This window comes from Peromyscus leucopus, chromosome 3 (assembly GCF_004664715.2).
Source record: "Peromyscus leucopus breed LL Stock chromosome 3, UCI_PerLeu_2.1, whole genome shotgun sequence".
NCBI classification, from domain to species: Eukaryota; Metazoa; Chordata; class Mammalia; order Rodentia; family Cricetidae; genus Peromyscus; species Peromyscus leucopus.
Window position 1 is genome coordinate 156,643,601 of NC_051065.1, and position 17,255 is coordinate 156,660,855.

At 50.6% G+C, this 17,255-nt stretch overlaps 1 protein-coding gene across 1 annotated transcript in view; it reads right to left on the reverse strand.

Annotated features, from left to right (window-relative positions):
• Slc6a11 (solute carrier family 6 member 11) overlaps positions 1–17,255 on the reverse strand; it is a 115,967-nt gene that overhangs the window by 70,560 nt on the left and 28,152 nt on the right. Inside the window, exon 5 of the mRNA XM_028863961.2 lies at positions 12,687–12,819. Coding sequence (XP_028719794.1) covers positions 12,687–12,819 — 133 coding nt within the window. The remainder of the gene's footprint in view (positions 1–12,686; positions 12,820–17,255) is intronic.

Sequence of the window (17,255 nt, forward strand, 5' to 3'; positions counted from 1 at the left end):
AACCCCACCCTCCTCTGTCCACCTCAAGTCACCTACCATCTCTGACCATGCTCCCTCCATGATTGTCTATACCTACTCACACTGCCATAACTCCAGCGGCACCAGAGGAAGGAAGCCAGGTCACGTCACCCCCTTAGCTTCCAGACATGTCCAAGCTGGGTTATCAGGGCCACACGAGTCCTAGGATAGCTAGGAATGTGGCCCGATATGTTTGTAGAAGACAACACTGTGTCACAATGTCAAAAGGCCCTTCAGTGACTGCTGCACTCCCAACTTCTCTAGGGGCTTGCCCACCCATTTACCATCTCAAGGTCTAAACAGGTGTTCAACACTTGTTGATTGGCTCTGCATCCAGATGGTCAGCTGCGTAAAATAACGACGCAATACCATATGCTTCATTTCCGCCATGAGACCCGAAGCAGGTCTTCCGGCTGGCACCTCATTACACAAGGGTGTGCACATCTGTAAATGCTAAAGCATTCTTAGGAAGGTTCAGTGGGCCAGTGTAAGCCGGTGGTTACAGCAACGTTGGCCCTGCCTCCTAAGGGCCAAACCAGAGACCTCAGCACTGAATTAAAATCCAAGGACTAGGGGACCCTCCAGTGCACACCAAACCACGACAAAAGGCCCTGCTTCCCAAGGTTTCCAAATGGCCCAGCAACCATGAAGGTGGGGAAGTGCTAACCACTGAGCTTAAAGTTTGTTTTACATGGAACCGAAAGGTTTCATTTGGAGCTGCTGATGGTTGACTCCAGGGCCTCACACAGTCAAGTATTTTGGTTTCTTTGTTGTTTTCTTCTCTCTCTCTCTTTCTTTCTTTCTTCCTTTCTCTCTCTCTCTCTCTCTCTCTCTCTCTCTCTCTCTCTCTCTCTCTCTCTCTCTCCCTTTCTTCCTTCCTTTCTTTCTCATTTTAATTAAAACCAAGTTTTCCCCAAATGGAACCACCACTCAAGGTGAGGTGAGGCAGGTCATCTAACTATCATACCTCCTTTCAGATAAATCACGTTGCAAAATCAATATCCCCATAACCACTCCTGTACAACTCTGAGCTAATATTTGTGCTTACTTGGAACTCTTCTTCCAAGATGGAAAATCCAGAGCAACAGTCCTGAATAATCTGGGCTGCCATCTTGCCTCACTTCTATATATATACTCCTCACAGTCGGAGTCACTTCCGGGGAGCCTCATGTCTTACCCACTCAAGAATGTTTACGTCTTGATAGATGTGCTGTATGGACACGCTTCTGTCTTGTGGCTTTTCCTGTAACACAGCTAGGTTCTCCGGCCTCTCAGGCTGGTCCAGGTGTTCTAAAGCCCCTGCTACAAGCAGGGGGCCCTGCAGCTGTGAGTGGTTGAAGGAGCCCTAAGCACCTGGACCCGTCTGGCATGGAGCAAGTGCTTCCTGGTGCTGTGGCCATACACGGGGCCAAACACAATTGATGTACTGGGAGAAAGACTTCGCTGGCTTCTGGAGAGTGAACTGTCGTCTGCCCGGTGTTCTCCCTGGGGGCTCTCATTCCCTACATGCCTGAGCTTGTCAAACAGGAAGGAGGACAGCTGCTGTCACAGCACAGGGCACAGTGTGAGCCTGTCCATGCCAACGCCACTGCCCAAAAACACTTTTCTGCTTAAGTGCCACCATCAACTATGGTTTGCTCAGGGGTTCTGTGGATATTTGCAGGTGAGGGGCTCAAGCTCACCCACCTACACTGAGCCAGGAAATGAGCCCAGCAAGGCAGAGAGACTTCAAAGTCCCAGTGAAGCTACCCCCTGCGCCTGCTACCCACAAATCTAGAGCGTGTTTACATGCAGCACCTTCTAGAAACCTCATGACAAGGTAGGTTTCCTTACATCCCAAGTGGCACAGCAGGGCCAGTGGTCACCATGGAGGGCAGAGCTACACTCAAAACCACATCTGCCAGGGGCCGGGGGCAGAGCACTTGGTTTCTGCTTTCCTCCATGTGCTGAAGCAAAGGGATTTGGGCACACTGGCTAGCCAGGCACCGTGGCAGCCGGGTTGTAGCCTGGCTCATCTGCTGACTGTATGACTGCATGTCACTTACCTCTCTGGACCTTAGTGCCGTTCCTAAAGTGGGTTTGCCTACACTCACATGAACACCCGCTGTGAAGGCCGAATCACACCATGACAGCAGTGTCAAGCTTCCATGTCAGGAACACGGTGGGTGTCTACAATACTGCTCCTAGCTCTGTGGGGAGGGCCTGAACCTGGAGCCCGGGACTGCCTGACTGCTGTCGGATGGGTTCTATGGCTCGCCTGTTTCTCCCTCATTCAGTGGTCACCGTCCTTCTAAAACTGGTTCTCAGACAAGGGTCTCCCACACTTGGAGTCACAAACATTTTTACCCACTCCACATTTTTTTGCCCACATTTATCTTCTTCCCCAAGATAGCATTTCCCACAACTGTTTCCTGAGGCACTATGGGCACAGGAGGGTGGGAGGGAAGAAGGACTGGTGTGTGACTGTCCAGGAAATGCTGTGGCTTGTCGCCTCAATCCAGAAGGTCTTTGCACACAATAGGCCTCACATGCTCTTTGGACCACTCAGTCAGCATCCCTGACCTGCATGGAGTGGACCTTGCTCACTGTCTACAAAGAAGAGGAAGGCCGTCTTACCGCTAGCCTGGTTCCATGAACAGGACTACACTGTGAAGTCACTATCAAAAGCGCAGTATAGGAAACCGTAAAGCAGCCACGTACATCCTCACCACTAGCGCACCATGACCAGCGGCCTGCCATACTTCATGCAGCTAGGGCAACCACTGTGTCCCACCAGCATCAGCACCAGCGTGGAAGGATCCCCTGTGCTGTGACATCACGGTGCCTCTGATATAACCAACAGGAACCTTCCAGGTCACCATTAATCTTCAGTTACCACTGTTGTGTGGCTCCTCATGGACTAAAGCATCAATGTGTAGCACACAGCTCCGTTCTCTAAGTGGGTGTAGGCTAATCCTGGAGGCAACACAGTGATGCTGAAACAGGGGGATATGGTCATTCCCAAGGGACTGGAGCAGGTCCCACTCACCACAGAGCGAGCTGGCCAATGGTCTGCAGGGGACAGTGTGCAGGGACACCGACAACATGACAGTTGTGACTTGGCCACCATCTGTTAGCTCCCTAGGAAACATCTCGACTCACCCTTAGTGCCCCCATGACATTGCCTTACTGTGGTTCTGCCACATGCACAGAACTGGCCCACAGGTCACCCATTCCTGAGTCTTGCACACGTGGTGACACACAGTATCTTTCTATGCTGTCCTACACACTAGAACACATCGTTCATGGCTCTGCACTTGTTACACTCACCTTGACAGAACAGGACACTGAGACCGGGGTGACAACATGGTTGAAAGCTGGCACCTGCATGGAGACTGTCACCTCTACAACCACCTGGGCCTCGGACAGTGCTAACATCGTGGAGGTGCAGAGCCAAAGCTCCCTCCGTTCCTGCCTTGGTTTCCCAACAGCGCAGAGCCTGTCTCTGCTGGGAGAAGTCTCCCTGGTTATTCTGTGTCTACCTTGCATGGTAGTGCCCGGTGCCCCCAGGAGACCCACCAACCCACATAGGGCTGAGGCTCCACACAGTGCCCAGTGCCAGGGGAGGACTGGAAAGGGTTAACAGTGCCTCCCTCCCCTCAGGCCCCACTTGAGCTCCTGCAGGCTTTCTCCAGAGCTGGCTGGGCGTACAGAACATCCCCCCCAGCAATCACTCGGACTTTGGGGGGCCTTTGTGTTTTAATAAAGACGGTATTACTGAGTAGCAAAGCTTCCTCCCTTCCAAGTCTCCTTGCTGCCAGCGTCCTGCTAAAGGTGAAGTCCAGCTATTCAACACCAGAGAAAGGGCTGAATTGGACGCTGGACTCTTTGGACTTAATGTCACAATCTACCCCTCTCCCAAACTGCAGCAGTGTGAGTAGCACCCCGACACTGTGGTGTGGCTCCCGTACCCTCGAGTTTGGGGGGCCCTGGCTGGGATCTTCACATGGCAGCGGCTGGGGTGCTCTGCATGCCTCTCATGATCGCTCCAGTTTCCTCTCTGAAAGCAGACATCGCCCGCCACTGGGGAAGGAAGCCTCATCACCAAGGCTGCCTGAGGGCTGGGAGGGAGGCAGGGCTGCCCAGGTCTGTTTCTGGGCCTGTCCTCTGCTGTCTTACGTTGGTCTCTCCTTACCTCCCCCGCCCCCTTCACCCTGCCCTCATGCCTCACTGAACCTATTAGGCACTTTACAGGGTGTTCCTGACGCATAGCTCACTTGTGTGGGACTCCACGTCTCTGCTGTCAGCTCTGCTTCAGTGTTGGGAGGGAGGGTGAGTCCTCTGAGCCCCTAAAGCGGTCTCCATCTGCAACTCCATCTACAAAACCTGCACCCGCAGGCCTCCATACGCCACCTCCTCCTAGACCCCCCTGGACTCTGGCAGCATCCCCCAGGACTTGAAGGCTGGGAAACTCTGTCTTCTAATTTACAGAAAGTGGACAATGGCCACACCTTCCTCACAGGCTTGGGTGAGGACAGAATGAGTTAAGGGTTTGGGTGAAGGAGGCGCTGCTCAGTCATCTGCCTCCCAGTTTCTAATGTCCAGACCAGACGACACGGTCTGTTTGGGAGTCCTTGTGTTACCTCCAGTTCCTGTCCTTGTGGGTGAATGGGGAAAAGAAAACAGACTCAATTCAAGGCTGTTTGCAGCTGTTTCTGGGTGAGGGTGTGTGTGTGTGTGTGTGTGTGTGTGTGTGTGTGTGTGTGTGTGTGTGTGTGGCTTTTTGTTGTTGTTGTTGTTGTTAACTTTTTTCTCCCTGCCTTGGTGTCCTGGGGCTTTGAAAAGAATAACAACAGAGCCCCAGAGCCGTGAAAAGACAGGATTCTTCTTCAAATCCCGGCTAATCCTGCAGCTTCCTCTGCAGGGGCAGCAGGGGGAGGTGCGGAGGGCCCAGAATTGTTTTTATAGATCCTCCCCTCCCAACCACTGCCCCTGGAGACCAGGAAATGAGGGGGAAAAATCCATAAATCATCCACGGTGAAGGACAGAAGGAACGGGGCAAGACAGGATGCCAGCTGAAGAGGAGGCACCGGGAGAGCCTGAGGGTGCATTGCATCAGCTGGGTGGGACAGCTCTCTGCTGAAAGCCAAGTGTCTAAGCCAGAAGCCAGGCTGGCCACCCCTGCTCAGAAGGTGGGAGACAGCAAGGGCTCAGTGTCCTGTGCATGCAGAGCGAGAACACCAGCCGAAAGGGGTTTGGGGTGTAATCTATGTGCCCGTGCCTCTGCCATCACCTGCCTGGCCATATGCGAGCAGTGATGACCTCAGTCTCTCCTCCACCAACCTCTTAACAACAGGCAGAAAGTCAGCCATGTTCGTCTACTCCACAGGTCTCCTCGTCCTTAGAAAAGCGTCCCTCCCCTTTGCACAGTGCAGGAGGCCCGATTCATGTCTCTGTTCATCTCCCTGTCTGTCAATCATCAACTCTCGCCCTGGCTTTGCAAGGCTCCTGACTTCATCAGGGCCTCCTCACCTGGGAATTGCAACTTGTGGCTCGACCCTCGGTCTCTGGGGAGCCCCTTCTGCACCCTTCTACCAGATCCCATGCCTCCTCCAACAGCATTTGTTACTTACTCCCCTCCCTCTGCAGGAAATCAAAGGCTCCACGTGCTGTGCCCCTTGTCACTGAAAAGAGCCCCCACCTGTGTGTGGTGCGCAGTGGGTGCATGGCCAACACTCACCGGGGGTCGGTATGAAGAGAAGGATCAGGCCCCTAAACAGTAAGCGCTGGGCTGGGATAGGAGCTCAGTGGTAGAGCAGCTTGCCTACCATGCCTAAGGCCCTGGGCTGCACCCCAGCATGACCAAAATAACAAACTAAACCTCAACTGAAGAGCATCTGGACACGGGAGATAATGTAGGAGGAGCAAGAACAAGCAGTGTGTGTTTGTGAATGTATGTGTGGGCACATGGGTTGTGTATGTTTATATGTGTGTATATATATATGTGTGTACATGTACATGTATGATTGTATCTATGTGTGCATATGTGTATGTGTCTATGTGTCTATGTGCATATGTATATGTGCGTGTGTATATAGTTGTGTCTGTATGTATATACATTTGTATACATGTTTATGTGTATGCATATGTATGTGCACGCATGTGTATGGGTATGTGTGTATGCACATGTGCATATATGTATGATTATGTGTGTATATATATACATGTATATGAGTATGTGTATACATATATGCATATATCTGTGTTTATGACTATGCATGTGTATATATGTATGTGTATGTGCATGTGTGCATGTTTCTGTGTATATATGTACATACATGTATATGGGTTTATATGTGTGGGGGCATACATTTGTATATGTCTGTATGTGCATGCATGTGTATGTGCACACCTGCATGTATCTGTGTGTTTGTGTGTATGTGTGTATATGTGAATTTGGGTATACATGCATATGTATGAATGTATATGTTTTTTCATGTAGTGTGTATAGGCATCTGGCAGCCACATGTATGTGTGAAGGATCCTTCACAAATAGTCGCTGTTGTTTCCCAGTGGTTGAAATGGCCCATGTAGTAGGTGACAGCAGTTTTCAGTCATCTCTTATTAAAAGGGAAACATTCACATAACCGGTTTAGAAGATTGGACTAACATATTAAACTCCTTATCAAAGCTACCTAAAATGTTTGCAACCAGGACTGTTTGTGATTTCAGGTTTTTAAGTTGGGTTACTTGTACATATTTGGGATGTTTATACATATTGTACACATTAAGATAGATTGAGTATGGGTCCAAGACTAAACACAAAATTCAACTATGCTCTTAAGCATCTTAAATACACAGCCGAAAAATAATTTTATATATCTTGGTAAATTTGTATATGAAACAAAGTTTCAAAATAGGGAATTTCTTCAGGTGTTACATCAGCCCTCAGAAAGCTTTGGATTTTGGAATATTTTTGGACTTCGGGTTTTTGGATAAGGGATGCTCCACATCTTTGTGGGCCACACGGCCCCTGCAGTTCCTCGGTCCCACCATGTGCAGTAGCTGGCCGACACTGGGGTGAACAGGTGCAGTTTAAAGACACAGGCAGTGGGTCAGGTCTGCTGAAGCAGCGGTTGGCCAGCTGCTGGGTTAGATGAAGGCCTAGCAAAGCCACCATGGGAGAATGCAGACAAAAAGCTTTGAAATTCACAGAGCTTCACGTGAGGGAACAGCAAACATCAACACACATGCAGTGTTCCACTCGGATGGTGTGGGAGAGGGGCTTCAAGACGTCACTTGCAATTTCTGCTTCATCGACACACGGCACTTGAGTGTGTTTGTGTCTGTACAAAGGTTGTCAGCGGACTTGGCCAATAACTGGACGAGAGGTTAGTGGCATTGACCAAAACGACTTAGTGGCTTTGTGCAAGGGGGGGCTGAGAGCAGAGGCAAGCATGGCGACTTTGGTAGATGTATGGACACAGGAAAATCAGTCACATCAATGATCTGGGTCCTCGGTCTCAGTCCTCCACAGTGACACTTTATCACCTGGAGGGTAACGAGCCTTGTTCATTCAGGACTTACAATATGATTAACTATTCAGGTCCCTTTTTAATCCATAGGAAACTTCGGGGGCTTCCACAGTATCTAGAGAGAAGAAACGGCATGGAAATATCGACAATTTTTCTGAGGCAGGAAGAGGAAGTGATGAATGAACTGCTCCCGTGGCCTCAGAACAACAACCAAGGTCTTGTCCTTGAATCTGCACACTGTTCCTTACCGATGGCACAGAAGAGGCAAAGACATGAATTTGAATGTTAGTGATGCTCCTGGTCAATGGTAAGCCTTGGGCCAACTTTACGATCATCCATGACTTGTAAGAGTTTAAAAACAAAGATGCCCCCGGGGCGAACACACTGTAGAGGCTCTGGAAGCTCTCAGGATCTGACTTGTTCAGCTGCTGCATTACTGAGGAGCAACATCCGGGCACTCAATTACAACTGCTTATATTAGCATGCCCACTCTCACCGGTTGCATATTACCTACCCTTGAGGGCTGCACACTGCAAACTCATCAAGGACCACACTGTCCACTGTCTTCACTGGCACAGAGTGGCATCCGTGCACTCCACCAGGCTTAGGAAGCAACAAGTAGGTGGCAGAGCCCTTTTTTTTTTTGTATCCATTCCTCTTGAAGAAGCATCTTCTGGGGTTGGGGTTGCTCATTAGACCCCAGAAGGTACTGAGTGCTGGCCTCTGTGGTGTCAGATGTCTTCTGGGGGAAGATACCAATGCCAGAAAGGCCTTGTGGCCTATCATAGCCATTTTGAAACTGTCTCTGTTACATAGTGCTATGGGGACTTCACCTGTGGTATGTCACAGCTCCCCCTGGGATCTGTATGTTGGTGATCTGTTCCCAGACCCATTGATTATGAGGTCATGACAGCAGTATTTGCCTCCCTGATCATGGGAAGAACTGAGGAATTTGTGCTAAAGTCAGAAGCAGTATTTTAGCTTGGTAATAGGAGGGACCAGGAACTTCTCTCACACTAATGAACATGTCAACTAGACATGTCTGATGAGCTCTGGCTCTGGGAGGCATGCTGGATCTTCAGGAAGGTGATGAAGAGGAAGACGCCACCATATCCAGAGGCCTGGACAGTCCAGAGACGATGGATGCCTCCATCCTTGAGGAATGCCATGCAAACAGCTCTTGCCGGGGTTCCCATTCTGGGGCCAGGGGTAACTGCTGCCTACACAGGACACCTCAGATGACCCCATGTTTTTTCAGATGTTTTTGTACAAAACTCAAGAGACCTCTAGGTTCTGGACTCATATCCAAGATATGCAGTGGGTAAAAGACAGAAGCTAGCCCATGCCATATACCCCACCCACCCACCCACCACTGAGTGCACCCAACAATTCCTGGCCCCTTGTTCTTCATAAGTTGCTAGGTGTGACCTTGGAACCCCACCATTGATGAAAAGCTAAGCGCCTGGCCTGGCACACTTGCTCTGTGACACTGGACAAGTCCCTTTTTGGACTCCATGCTTCAGTTTTTTTTTTTTTTTTTTTTTTTTTTTTTTTTCCATACATAAAGTCAGGGTGGTGTGGGCTCGATGCCTTAGCCTAAGGAGTTTTAGTTCTGGCAAAATGGCTCTCATCCTGCATGTCACTGTGGCCTTGGGGACGGACATGGGGAGCATCCTATGGACGCCAGCCTGCAAGAGTATGGTCCATCAGCTCACCAGATCCAGCATCAGTACTGCCTTGAGAAGCATTTGTTCAGACATATGCAGCCACCCCTGTGTACCTACTACGTACTAAGCAGTCTCTTTAACCTCTTCCGAATTAGGTCACAAGGAAGCCATGGCCGTCCTCAGGATGCTGCAGGTGGTGTGACTGTGCCCTTATGCAGAACACGGGCAGCTGTGCAGTCACCAGTGCCTGGATTTCAGCCCCATCTGCTGCTGCTGCCTGCTTGAGGGTGACTGAGTTAGGTGTTTCATCTGCTGCCTCTGCAAACAGGGCTACTGAGCTCCCACCTTGCAGGGATGTTCCAAGGCCTGAGTGCCACCACCACCACCAGACTCCACACAGTGAACTCCGGTTATGACTGCAGCTGTGGTTGTCGCTTCTAAAGCTGTGACAAAGGGGGCCAGGGAAGGTGTGCCCCTCACAATATCACAATGGTCTACCTGTTAGTCAAGGGTATGCCAATGGGTGTGGTGGCACACGTCTGTAATCCCGACACTCAGGGGTGGAGGCAGGAGGACCAAGAGTTTAAGGTCATCTTCAACTACACAGCAAGTTCAAGGCCACAAAAACCAAGAGTCTGAGAGTGCCTGAGGTGAGGCTGAGGCACAGTCACAAGACACCTGTAACCAGGCTGGTTGATGACTCAGTCACTGGCTCTCCACTTGAGAAACAGAACACTAATTCCCCACAAAGCGGGGATGTACCATCCCCCGCCAAGTGAAGGGCCGGAAGGGACAACATGGCTAGAGACACACCTGCCTCTCCTCTTCCTTGGCAGCTTCATCTAACCCTGCCCCCAGACTGCACCTGCCCTTCCTAGAGCCCAGTCCTGCGACAGGACTTCTCCAACACCTGGGCTGCCCACCGCCCCGGACAACCGCACATGGTCCGTGCAAAGGTTAAGTGTAAACGTGTCTTGTTGTGGCCGCATGCCAGGCTCATACGGACAGCTCCCTTGGCTCTCCTTGTGCCACACATCACTGCGGCCCAGCCAAGCCCACTGATCTAGGCACAGCCTCTAAGAGGCAGTATTGGTGGCTCTTCCCCTCAGCTTCCTGAGGCATGCCCACCGACCTACTGGGAAGGGTACAGGGTGAGTTTTCCTCACTTTTAGAAACCTATTGAGGACTGCTAAGAGGCCTCAGCAGGGAAAGCACTTGCTGCCGAGCCTGACAGTGTAAGTTTGATCCCTCAGACCACACGGTTGAAAGAGACTCCCGTAAGTTGTCCTCTGACGCCCCCTTCCCCAACACATACACACGACACATAGATAAGTAAAAATATAATAGGAATGCAAAACCCACTGGATTATGCCAGTCCACAGCGGGAGTCAGAACCCATTTTTAATGTTTTTCTTCTTCTCCCCTGCCTCTCGCTTCCTGTTCTTCCTCCTCCTCCTCTTAAATAGGGTCTTGCTGTGCAGCCCAGGAAGACTGAACTCAGTCCTCCCGCCCAGCCTCCCAAGCACTGAGGTACAGGTGAGCACTACCACTATCTCAGAAACCACCCCTTAAATTATCGTTTATCTTTATACAAGATTATTGAACACCTCCATTCACTCAGCACTTCCTGTGAACTCCTCACACTGTTCAGCCCTAACACACAACCTCATACCCTTTGTCTCATCATGCAGCCAGCTCATGTATCTCATTCTATAAAAGGGAAACTGAGACTCAGAGATATTAATCTGAGCACTCTATAACATAGCCAGTGAACGACAGACATGATGACTGAGTACTGATTCCAGGTGATTGATTCATAGTGATCGAGTCCTGATTTTTTTGTTGTTGCTATCCTTAAGATTTATTTTTAAAAGTGTGTGTGTGTGTGTGTGTGTGTGTGTGTGTGTGTGTGTGTGTGTGTACGTGCACATGTGAACACAGGTGCCTGTGGAGGCCAGAGGCACCAGATTCCATGGAGCTGTAGTTACAGGAGGCTGTGAACCACCTAACATGGGCGCTGGACGCTGAACTCAGGTCCCCTGGAAGAGCTCCAAGCACACTTAACTGCTGAGCCAGCTCCCCAGCCACTGAGGCTGGCTCTTAACCATCCAGTTATCCTCTTCTTCAGCTAGAGAAGACAGCAAGGAGAGACATAGGGAGAGCAAGGTGACAGTCTAACATGGAGCAAAAAGGTAAGCACTCCTTATTTGCAAAAGCAGAGGGATCATATCGCCTTTATGGCATCGTAACCCACAGAAGGCAAAGGCCAGCTGATCACCATGGCTGGAGGGACACAAATGTCCTTGTTCTACTGCTGAGGTTCCCAGGTACCTCCATGACAGCCTTTCGGCATACACTGCCTTGCTCATGTGTCATTCTCCTGTGTCTGCGTCTTCCCAGCTTTCCTCCTGCGGGCCACCCTGTCTCCCACGCTCAGCAGTTTCTTCATTCCACACCCCCCACACCCCCGAGGGGCCTCAGGGGAGAGCTTTCACTAAGGGACTCAGAGCTGCTGATCCCTCAGTGCTTGGAGGCTTCCCCTCTAGCCCTCGTCCCAGTCAAGAACTTAAAACACGGGTGACCAGCAACTACCTGTGTCACCCACATCCGTGAAGAGTGGTGGAGTCGGGGAGGCTCAGGTACAGGAATGTTCCCTTTCCCGTTTCTCACAAGCACATGGAATGAGTCACAGACAAGAGACTGGTGGTCTCGGATCCTCAGTCACAGGAGTAGGAGCAGCAGGGGTCAGTGGGGGATGGTGGCCAACCAGAACACCTGAGTTCTAGACATTGCCAGTGAATTAACTCTTTTCCTTTAGTTCCTTCTTTTTGTAAAGCACACAACCGAGCTGAGCATGGCCACAGATGTCAATCTTGAGGTGGAGAGTCTATGTTGTGCTCTGACCCAAGGCCCCCTGGAGTTGGAAGAGGCCCAGGTTCTGACCAGCAGCCCTCCAGTGGAGGAGACTCGTACAGTTCCAAGGCAGCTCAGAGCTGGCCATCGTCTTCCCCCTCTCTTCCCCTGGGACCCTGGAGAGCACCTGGTACAGCTAGCTCGGCAAGGCTGCAAGACAGAAGTCCTTGCTCCCTCCTCCACACTGCAGGAACGTGAGACATAGACACCTAGGATGGTTAGTGGGGAGGCCAGCATTGTCTGCCCTGGTATGTAACTGGAGTCCGGCTCAGCAGCAGCAGAATTATGGCCCCAGATGTTGGGCATATTCCAGTTTTCAATACATTGACTCACCCAAAGAGGTGGGATAAGGCTTTGGCATTTCAGAGAGGAGAAATCCAAAGCTTCAAGCAAAGCAGGGTAGCCCTGAAGTGTGTGGCAGCTACATGAAGGAGCTGGCTCTTGGCTCCCAGGTGGACTCCTTGTCCCGAGCTGGTATGTCCAACATGAGCTTCTCGGTGATCTATAGGTCACTTGTTAGCATGTGCAAAAACCATCTCTAGTTGTGGCCAGCTGCTCAACAGTTAACTCTTACCTTTCCGGTCGACTTGGTACCCTTCCAGATGCAGAAGTAGCAGATGGTCCAGGCCGCCAAGAGACACAATGCCAACTCCCAACGGAGGTTCCCAATATGCTCAATACCATCAGATATAGCCAAGACCCGGCGCCTGTGGAGAGAGGGTGGGAGTCACTGGACGGAAGGTGTCCCATTGTGTCCCTACCTGTGGCAGAGACAGAGCAATAGAGGAACAAGGATGGGCTGCTCTCCAATACTCCCACCCACCATCGTCCATCATTCACTAACTGTGAGACGCTGGGCTGGGCAGGAGGCCTCTGAGAAGGACAAGACCCAGTCTGTGACTTTGTGGAACCATGTTCTAGTCAAAAAGTAAAAAACATGTGGCACAATGGACTTAGGAATCACCCCATTGAGTCTGGCGTATCTAGGAGAATACACTGCTTTATAAATAGTCTGTGTTCTTAAGAGGAGATTACACATTGCTGCCCTGCTGAACTCAAGGGTGGCCACAGGACTCTGGAACATGTGTCGAATCTGAGAGAAGCTTCTAGAGCTAGGTGTCATGGTTCTCCAGATGCCTTTCCTCCCTTTGCTATGACTATGGAAGAGTGTCAAGGTGAGGCTTCTAGTAGCCCCATTCCTACAGGACTGCCCAAGGCACAGGGCCAGCATAAGTGAAGACTGTCGTTTGCATCTCTCGTATCTCTGGTTTGTTACTGCAACATACCTCAACCAATCTTCACTGCTGCAGGGAGCCCCCGGAAGCCTCCTGGGAGAAGGAGTGTAAGATCTATACTCTGAAGAAAGGAGACTCTTCTAGGTTAAGTGAAACCTTTAAATGTCTAGATACAAGGGTGTGGTGCATTTGGGGCCAGAGGGCAGATGAAATGGTGGGAGAAGTAGAGAGGAGACCCATGCTAAGGCAGAGGGGTGCCCATACCAAGAGGACCCAGGCCATAGAGTAGTAAGGACACCAGCTATGCCGTAACTGTCTCCCATGGCCTTCTCCAAGGGCCCATCAATTCTTCAGGGCTGACGCATGCCTGGCTCCCAGAGCCCACCCTGGGGTTGTGTTTCTTTAAAGTCAAACTTGCCACGCTCCATATTGTGTCCAACCGTGGCACCAGCACAAACCCCCTCTACACTTGCTCCACGAACCCCATTCTGGCTGCCAAGCCACCCCCACCAGACGGTGCCAGTTGCCTTCAGTGCTCTGAGAATGTCCCCGGAGAAAGGAACTCCCATCCCACCAAGCATGAAAGCCACCCTCAGTGTCTGTCTCCCTGGGAATCAGCTCGGGCCTGATTCTGCATTAATTACTCAATGACACCAATTAGCACTGGTCAGCAGGCTCCCTGCAGCCCCAGCCCCTGCTGGAGAAATCAGGCAGGCCCCCAAACAAAATCAGACTGTGGGCAGCCACAGGGTTACTAGAAACCAGCTCACGGCTGGAAGAAACGGGAGCAACCACCCTAAGTGCATATCTCCTAGGGGCCTACTATGTGCTGGGCACTACCTTAGGTTCCGAGAACAGAAGGTCAGTATGTTCAAGAAGGCGAAGCTGGGCAAAAGAGGACTGCAGTAAGAAGGAAGGAGTCAGCTGGCCAGGCCCAACAACAACCACAGTTTCTGCTTCAGCGGTCTTCAGCTTGAATTCATTGGAGGATCTCACACCTCACAAAGACCTTACGAGTCTGTAAAGACCTAAAATTCTACTGAATTTTAGGAAGCTGAGAAGCATCTTTGCCAAGTAGATCCCTGGGAGCAGTGGGCCATGTCTTATATGAATTTCTTACTAAATGAAAAAAGTTTGGACCCCCAGAAGCAGGACCCTGGTAATGAAGAAGAGTGTGACAATTGCCACCTGAGTCATTTTTAACTTTGCCATTTTCTTGACAGGAATTGGGGGGATGAAATCTCCTCTCCCTTCCTCTCCTGGCTCAGTTCTACTCACACTTCAAAGTATGCCTTATCTATAATTTCTTTTTTTTTTTTTTTTTTTTTTTTTTTTTTTTTTTGGTTTTTCGAGACAGGGTTTCTCTGTGTAGCTTTGCGCCTTTCCTGGGACTCACTTGGTAGCCCAGGCTGGCCTCGAACTCACAGAGATCCGCCTTATCTATAATTTCTTACAGGAAGTTTTTGGGGGCTTCTGTAGCAGTCAGGATGGATCCAGTTTTGCCACAGTAACAAGCATTACTCAAAGGTGAAAAGCAACTATATTCTTTTCTTGGTTTTTGAGAGTTACTGCAGGGATAAAATTTCTTGCTAGAAATATCATCATTCCCTAAATCGTGCATGAAATTTCAGGGTGCCCAATGCCTCTCCTGTCTGCGTATTGGGAACCCAGTAGCAGATGTACATCTATTGTCATACAAATTGCTACACCTCAAAGGACAGCCCATTGACTAGAGAGGAGTAATAAATAGCCTTAGGTCCCCGTGCATGGACATGGCATGCTCTGCATCTGTCTAGTCTAGGTTTGGGACAGCTCATGAAAATACATACGGGTTACCCAGCGGGTAGGGGTGTGTATGTGTGTTTTCTTACTGGTGGACTTGTCTGATGAATTGGGGATCTGAAGTCTGAAAACACAGGGACAGAGAAAGGAAGAGGGGAGCAGGCCTGCTAGGAGTGAGCTGGCTGCGTGCCCCTCTTCACATTGTGGAAGCTGCAAGCCTCAGCGGCCTCTGGCGCCCCCTCACTTAACTGAACAACCTCATTTCCCAATTGGGAAGCAGCACACAAAAAGCCATAGCGGATGAACTGCTCTTTTGTTCCATCAGACTCGATTTGAAAACATCTTCAAACTGTTTTCTTTATGTTCAACCAGTGCCGATTATCATCCAGCAGGTTCTGGAGAAAAGCAAGCTCAGTGGACGGGGGATTCTCAGCTTGCTGGGCTGTGGGCTTGTTTTGAAACCTACAAGGGCAGCTTTGGACAGTGTGGGGGCTGGGCACTCCACAGCAGAGACTCGGTGAAGGCACAGCTCTTCCTGGGAAAAAGCTTTCTTAATGACCCTCCCCCATAAAGCACTGGAGCACAAGAGGTGGCTGAATGGGGAAGAGCTTGCTGCCAACATGCTGGCCGGCAAGGACCCAGGACCGGACCTCTGGACACTGTGCCCGGAGCGGACGCACTCAGCACTCAGGACTAGCTAGAGCTCCTTGGGGAAATGACTGTATGCAAGTCACACTAAGTGAACACTGTGCGATGGCATTGGAGCAGAGCCCGAGAGAGAGAGAGAGAGAGAGAGAGAGAGAGAGAGAGAGAGAGAGAGAGAGAGAGAGAGAGAGAGAGAGAGAGAACGAGAGAGAGAGAGAACGAGAGAATGAGCACCTTTTAGCATATTTCTGGAGACTTCTACCTAGAGGCCGAGATCTCAGCCTGGAGGGATAAGGCCAGGTGTCTCCAGCCCTTGGCCACACCAAACAGCTGGGTTCAAGCCCAGCTCTGCTTCCCTCTAGGTACTCCTCCTTGGTTGGGGAACATCACCTCTCTGGGCCTCAGCTTTCTCATCTGTAAAAAGGCATTAATGGGACCTCCCTCCAAAGGCTGACCAGGCACGAAAGCATCTAACCCATCCCATGAGCCTTGAGACAGGGACATATTATTATTGCTTCAAGGATGGGGAAACTGGTTAAGGAACTTGGCTAGAGTTACATCAGCAAGTGATGGAGCTTGGGTAGGAACTTGGCAGCCTCCATGCTAGCCCTTGGGTCTCCCAGAACCTCAACATCAACTCTGCATTCCTTCCAGCTCACTAACTCCAGCTCTAACCCAGAGCTACTGCAAGGATGGCTATACCCAAGCGCTTACTGAGCACCGCTGGGATGGTGGATGCTGTGCCAAGTCTACAGGTCCCATGAGAGCTCAAGACCCAGTGGAAAAGGGAGATAAGGAAACTGCCAGTCATGGAGAGAACAGTGAAGCCTCAAGGCACAGTGAGACACTGTCACTAGAGTCAACACCAGTGTCAGAATGTGGGGGTGGGTGGGGGTGCCACAAGGTAAGAAGAAAGCAAAGAAGGCAGAGAGAGGCCTTGGGGGCAGAAAGTCAGGCCAGAGCAAAAGCTGGAGGCCAGAAAGGGTGCAGGGAGGCATGTGCGGCCAGTGTGGAAGCAGAGGTGTAGGTGAGGCAGAGCATGCGCTTTGCAGTGTCAGGGAGCTGAGAAGAGTCTAAAGAGGGCTTGTTAGGTTAGGGAGGTGCTTCTGGAAACCCAACTTCAGCTGTATCAGGAAGAATGGATTATAAAGGTGGGGTAACGTGGGGTGTTTCACCTTAGGACAGTAAATGGGGAGGGTTGGGATCAAGGTAGGATGTGTCGGGTTGAGGGGCGGATGAGTTTGAAAGTGGCAGAGGCAGAAGGTGACTGCCTGGAGTAAGAAGACCATGGATGAGGAGGGAAGGTCCAGAGGAACAGCAGTGAGACAAGAACAGAGGAGAAAGCGGCAGGTGGCCGCCATTCTTTAAGACAAGATGGCGTCCTAGTTAGCTTTCTAGTTCCGTGACAAAACACTATGGCCAAAAGCAACCTGGAGAGGAAGGGTTTATTTCATCCGACAGCTTGTAGTCCACCTCAGAGG